Genomic DNA, 5,594 nt, shown 5'->3' on the forward strand with positions numbered 1-5,594 from the left:
TGCACCCGGTACCACCGGGCTCCCTTCACTGCTATACCCGGTACCACCGGGCTCCCTTCACTGCTGCACCCAACGGCTCCGGTTGGGGCACAACACGGGGTTGGGGTGTGGGGGGGAAGCCCCCAATGGGAAGCGGCGCTTTCCCGTCCCCCTCTTGTCCGTCCCCGTCCCCCCCCCCCCCCCCCCGCCGCCACCACGTGGCCACGCGCCGGGGCGGGGCGGGGCTGACTCCGCGGCAAGACGGACAGGCGGCGGCCCCACCGGCCAATAGCAACGCCGGTAAAGCAGCGTCCTCGCCTTAAACCGGTCTCTGATTGGTTACCCGGGGAGTGTGGGAACGGCCGCGGCGGCGGTTTCACACGAATGGGGAGCCGCCGCCGGCCGCTATAAAAGGCGGGGGGGGCGCCCCGCCACACGCACTCCGCGCGCGCCCCGCCGCACGCGCCCTCCCGCCACCGCCGCACGCGCCTTCCCGCCACCACCACCGCGCCATGCCCGCCGATACGGGTATGGAGAAGCCGACCGCGTCCCCCATCGCCGGCGCCCCGGCCAGCGCCAGCCACACACCGGACAAGCCGCGGAGCGCCAGCGAGCACCGGAAGGTAAATGGCGGGTGCCGGTTGGGAAGCAGCAACGGTGGCGGAGGCGCTGGATGGCGGCGAACCCGCGGCCGTGCTGAGGTCGGTGTCGGGGTTGAGGTTTGGAGGGTGGGGAAAAGGGATGGGTGAAGGGAGGCTTACCGGGACCGGTCTCCCCGCAGTCATCCAAGCCTATCATGGAGAAGCGGCGCCGGGCGCGGATCAACGAGAGCTTGGGGCAGCTGAAGACGCTCATCCTGGATGCGCTGAAGAAGGATGTAAGTGGGAGCAGGGGCGCTTTTGGGGCTCTAAGGGTCTGCGTGTGGCGGGCGGGGGTGGTGGTGGTTTGGGAATCAGCCCTCACGGCAGCGCTCTCCCTCCGCAGAGCTCCCGGCACTCCAAGCTGGAAAAAGCAGACATCCTGGAGATGACGGTCAAGCACCTCCGGAACCTGCAGCGGGCCCAGATGACGGGTAAGTTGTGGGGCGCACGGTTAGGGGGAGCGGGGTGCTTGACTTGCCGCTTACCCACCGCCCCTGTGCCCCGCAGCAGCGCTCAGCGCCGACCCCACCGTCCTGGGCAAGTACCGGGCTGGATTCAACGAGTGCATGAACGAGGTGACCCGGTTCCTATCCACCTGCGAAGGGGTGAACACGGACGTGCGTACCCGCCTGCTCAGCCACCTCTCGGCTTGCCTGGGTCAGATCGTGGCCATGAACTACCCACCACCGCCTCCACCACCGCCGCCTCCAGCCAGCCAGACCGCACATCTGGCACAGCAGCCCCTGCACGTCCAGCTGCCCCCCGCAGCAGCCGGAGCAGTGCCCGTGCCCTGCAAGCTGAACCCCGCCGAAGCCCTGTCCCCCAAAGTCTATGGGGGCTTCCAGCTCGTCCCTGCTACCGACGGCCAGTTTGCTTTCCTCATCCCGAATCCAGCTTTTCCTCCCAGTTCCGGACCTGTTATTCCCTTGTACGCCAACACCAACGTCCCCGTGTCCGCAGGCAGCGGGTCGGGAAACGCATCCGCCACCCCATCAGCATCCCCCGTGCAGGGGTTGACATCATTTGGGGGCAGCATTGTTCCAGCATCCCAGGCGGGAAGTCCCGTTGGAGAGCGCAGTGAATCCGTGTGGAGACCTTGGTGACTTGCCTAAACCGATCCCCATTCCCTAAAAAAAAAAAACCCAACAAACTCTTCCGTTGGCTCCGTTGTATGGAGCCCTCTTGGGGTGTTTTTTTAAGCAGCTTGAAACAGGAAGGAAAAGGACCTCGCTATGAACCTGCTATTTATTCTATTCAGAGGTTGGGATCTCGACTTGTATTTTTACTCCTTTAAAATGCCTTTATTTGAGATACTTTCTTTTTTTTTTTTTTTTTCTAAAATAAAGATAAAAAAGTGAGAAATAGTTTTGTAACAGATATTCAAAAGTCTAATGCCAAAGTTGTTTGTATCCTGTTTGTCTGTGCGTGTGTGTGTGTCTGTGGTAAAGACCTCCAAAAACCAAGAGAAATGCAGGTGTTTAAATAAATAAACTCGTTGAAATAGATGTTTTTTTTTTCCCCCCCATTTCCTTTTTGGTGGGTGAAAGGGGCAAGCTCAACCTAAAAACTGTGAGGTTTATGGCTTTAATAAAGGGGAAAAGGGGAGGGGAAAGGTGCTGGGGTTGAGGGGGGTTAAATGGCTCCTGAGAGCTTTGCAAGTGTCATGTTCCCACTCGGAAGAAAGAGATTCCTTAAAACCTCTGCTCCTGGAACCTGAGGAATTGTGCTGCTTGCTACCTGCTCCGATTGCTCCCGCAATAATGCTGCCACAGGGATTGCATTAGGGAGGGAGAGGAGGGGGGGAATGCGCACAAAAGTTACTATCTCGCCTACAAAAGAGGCAAGAGAGTCTGTCCCTATTGTGAGGAGGGTAATTAGAAGGTATAAAGGGTCTCATCGAGTATGCAGCGGGCTCTTTGGGAAGTTGGGAACCCTATTGAAACGCCTGGGAACCGGGAGCCGAGGGTTAATGTGTGTCTTTTTTTCCCCTTGCCACTCTCATTGACAGGGCCAGATAGACTCTGATACTCAATGCTGTTGTAAATTCAATTGCCTGGCCTCACAATGCCTACCTCATAAAAGAGAATAACTCGGGGTTGTGGCTTTTTCTTTCCTCTCCAGTAAGCAAGGGGGCTGAGGAAAAGACAGTTTTGCCACCCATTCTGACTCACCCCCAGTGCTTGAATCCTGGCCAAGTGGAAGCAATTGCAGCCTCACACACACACACACACACATGGAATGAACCGCTTCCAATTGTCACCAATTAATAAGGCCGTGGGGTGGAGAAAGAGCCATTAAGAGTGAATGCACGCTATGGAAGGGAAAGCTTTGTGTGCTGTGCTCCGAAATGATGAGGTGGGGCTATCATGTAATCTGCCAGAGCAAAGCCAGCAGACACATGTGCGTGCCAAAGCCACATCCAGAGGCATAACCCATCTTGGCTGGGCTCCTTCCAGCCTCCAGGCTGTGGGATCCCCATAGGCAAAGCTGATTTCTCCTGCCTCATCCCCAGGACTTTAGGCTTTTACTGGTGGGAGCAGCAGCGTTTCATGAAGATGAAGAGCATCCAATACATGCAGCAGGCCCAGGGATTACTTCTTTTTAGCATCATAGAATCACAGAGTGGTTTGGGTTAAAAGGGACCTTAAGGCTCCTCCGGTTCCAACCCATGGGCAGGGACCCCTTCCACTAGAGCAGGGTGCTCCAAGCCCCTGTGTCCAACCTGGCCTTGAGCACTGCCAGGGATGGGGCAGCCACAGCTTCTCTGGGCACCCTGTGCCAGCGCCTCAGCACCCTCCCAGGGGAGAACTTCCTTATATCCAACCTCAATCTCCCCTGTTTCAATTTGAGCACGGAAATGCGATTGCATCTTCCAAGGTCTACTTCTGTTAACAATGTTCTGTGAGAACATGGTGTTGTGTATGTGTGTTAAAGCACATTTATCCCCTTCGGAAGGCGTTTTACACCTTTGTGCTATTTCAGTCGCTGTTAGATGCAGGACCTCAGGCTGCTCAGAGCCTGATACCGATCCAGCCCAGCAATTCCCCTGCACCATGGGCAATGGATGAGTGCTGAGCGCTCTCCATCCCACCACCAGCACTACGTATCCGTTTGAATCAGGAGGTTCCCAGGAGGTTTTGTTATGCAATCACAGACATAAAAATCATGTTACAGCAATTCTCCATCCCCCACAGCCCGTTGCTACCCCTCCTCTTCTGTCTGAAGAAGGCTTGGAAGAGCAGATGAAAGCCTGCCCGTCGCCTGCCTGTAACTATATCCCTCCCCTGGGCACCACCGTGTCTCTGGATGTGTTCCTCACTGCCCATTCTCTACCTCCCCCCCCAGGATCACCCCTAGATCCAGCACACCTATTGATGAGATACCCAGGCTGCAGTGCTGGATTCAGGCATGGAATAAACCCCCTTCCCTGAGTGGGTGCCCAGTGATTGCAGCAGTGCAAACACAACATGCACCACGGCGTTCCTGGGGGACATGCATCTCCCAGCACGCCAGGCAGTCATTCACTGCTCTGCCTCTGAAGCCAGGCCCTGAATGCAAGCACATGAGGGTACCACCATCGTTTCAGCCTCCATCTAAACACTGCGTGGCCCCAGCACCCTAGTTTTACGTCCAGCATTGCAACCTGCTCCCTTTTTGAGAGAGACTTGTCTGTTCTTAGGTACAGGGGTACACAAGCTGGGCATGAGGTGCATGGTGCCAACAAACTCCCATGCCAGAAGCTCAAAATCCATCCGAGGGATGCCTCCATACAGCATACATACAACATACAGCTTTAAAAGAGAGAATCATAGAATAGTGAGGGTTGGAAAGGACCTTAAGATCATCATTCAATCACTGCCTGCTCTCAGGTTATACCCAGACACAGCTGCACTTCTAGCTCTACCAGGCTATTTCTCTACAACCGAGGGGCTGCCACATTCGTTCAGGGCTTTCTATACAGCTGCTTTTCCATGTTGTGCTAAATTTGGTCTTATCCCTTTAAAGGGGCAGTAAAAGAGCAAAGTTTGCTGCTGCTGCGAGGTAAAAGTCCAAAGGGATGGACACAGCGCCAGAGCGATAATGGGTAGGCAGAGTGCAGCAGCTCATGGGTGCAATGGAATGGCCTGGGTGTGGTGGAGCCAGGCAAGATGGGAGGAAGACAGTGGTGAAACCCAGCCCGTGATGCCTCCTTCATTTGAACTGCAAGAGCTCCAAGGGAAGAGATAATGGGAATGCTGCTAACTAGCCATTTCCTGACACGAGGCTAAACAGAGCAGGGAATTCAGTTCAAGCCTCAAAACTATGTGAAATGTGTATGGGTAGCTGAGCTCTGCCTCCACAGCCCTGCGGCCCCAACAGGCATCCCCTGAGGAGCACTGTTTGGTGCAAGGAAAGAAGCAAATCCCCTTCCAGCTTCTGAGCTGGCCCAGTTCACCAGCCACACAGAACCACCTGGGGAAAGCACCCGAGGCACTGGCTGAAGTCTTTTTCCCTTCCCATATCCCACCCTGGTGCCTTTGCCTTCCTCTGCTTCGGAGTTTCCTGGAGCTGAAGTGTCCCAGGGTTATCCTGCAGGCTGCCTCACACAGCTGCTTCCTTGCCCTCTGCCTCCAGCTACATCTCACGCTGCTGCTTCACTGTTGTGATGCTCAACTGAGCGACGCAGCCTGCAGCGAGCATAGGAGAAGCCAGGGAAAGGGGAGGCAAAGCCTCCGTGTGGTCTTCCCCCATCCCAGTCCATTGCCAGCCTCCTGGAAGGTGGCATGGGGCTGCTTTAGGGGTTTGCATTTTGGAGGGGTGGGGTTGTATTCCAAAGCCAGAGAGGGAGACGAGCGCATGCATCCCTGACCCCCTCAACCCAGCGCGACCGAGGCAGGGATGCCGGCACACACCGCCTTATCCTTTCGGCTGGTGCATCCCAGAGACCCTCTGAGGAGAGGGAGCTGTTCCCCGTGGCTCAATGGCTGCAGCCAG

The 5,594-nt window shown here is 56.1% G+C and overlaps 1 protein-coding gene across 3 annotated transcripts; it reads left to right on the forward strand.

Moving 5' to 3' along the window:
* Positions 1 to 412: 412 nt before the first annotated feature.
* HES4 (hes family bHLH transcription factor 4) lies at positions 413 to 2,125 on the forward strand. 3 transcript variants are annotated; one of them, XM_062603863.1, is made up of 4 exons: positions 413 to 680; positions 761 to 856; positions 964 to 1,051; positions 1,128 to 2,125. In XM_062603863.1, the coding sequence occupies exons 1-4, from the start codon at positions 492 to 494 to the stop codon at positions 1,721 to 1,723; spliced, it is 969 nt and encodes a 322-aa protein (XP_062459847.1). In that variant the 5' UTR covers positions 413 to 491; the 3' UTR covers positions 1,724 to 2,125. The 3 variants fall into 3 exon arrangements, with proteins under 3 accessions (XP_062459847.1, XP_062459854.1, XP_062459862.1); XM_062603870.1 differs by having other exon boundaries at positions 1,131 to 2,125; XM_062603878.1 differs by having other exon boundaries at positions 413 to 602.
* The last annotated feature ends 3,469 nt before the right edge of the window (positions 2,126 to 5,594 follow it).

This window comes from Pezoporus occidentalis, unplaced genomic scaffold, assembly GCF_034315485.1.
Source record: "Pezoporus occidentalis ecotype Australia unplaced genomic scaffold, CSIRO_AGI_Poc_V1 ctg119, whole genome shotgun sequence".
NCBI classification, from domain to species: domain Eukaryota; kingdom Metazoa; phylum Chordata; class Aves; order Psittaciformes; family Psittacidae; genus Pezoporus; species Pezoporus occidentalis.

Excerpts from the sequence above, each read along its gene's own strand:
- HES4 (XM_062603863.1), top strand. The coding sequence starts at position 492 with ATGCCCGCCGATACGGGTATGGAGAAGCCGACCGCGTCCCCCATCGCC. Across the intron at positions 681-760 it reads GAACCCGCGGCCGTGCTGAG|TCATCCAAGCCTATCATGGA; the intron begins GTCGGTGTCGGG and ends GTCTCCCCGCAG. Across the intron at positions 857-963 it reads TGGATGCGCTGAAGAAGGAT|AGCTCCCGGCACTCCAAGCT; the intron begins GTAAGTGGGAGC and ends CTCCCTCCGCAG.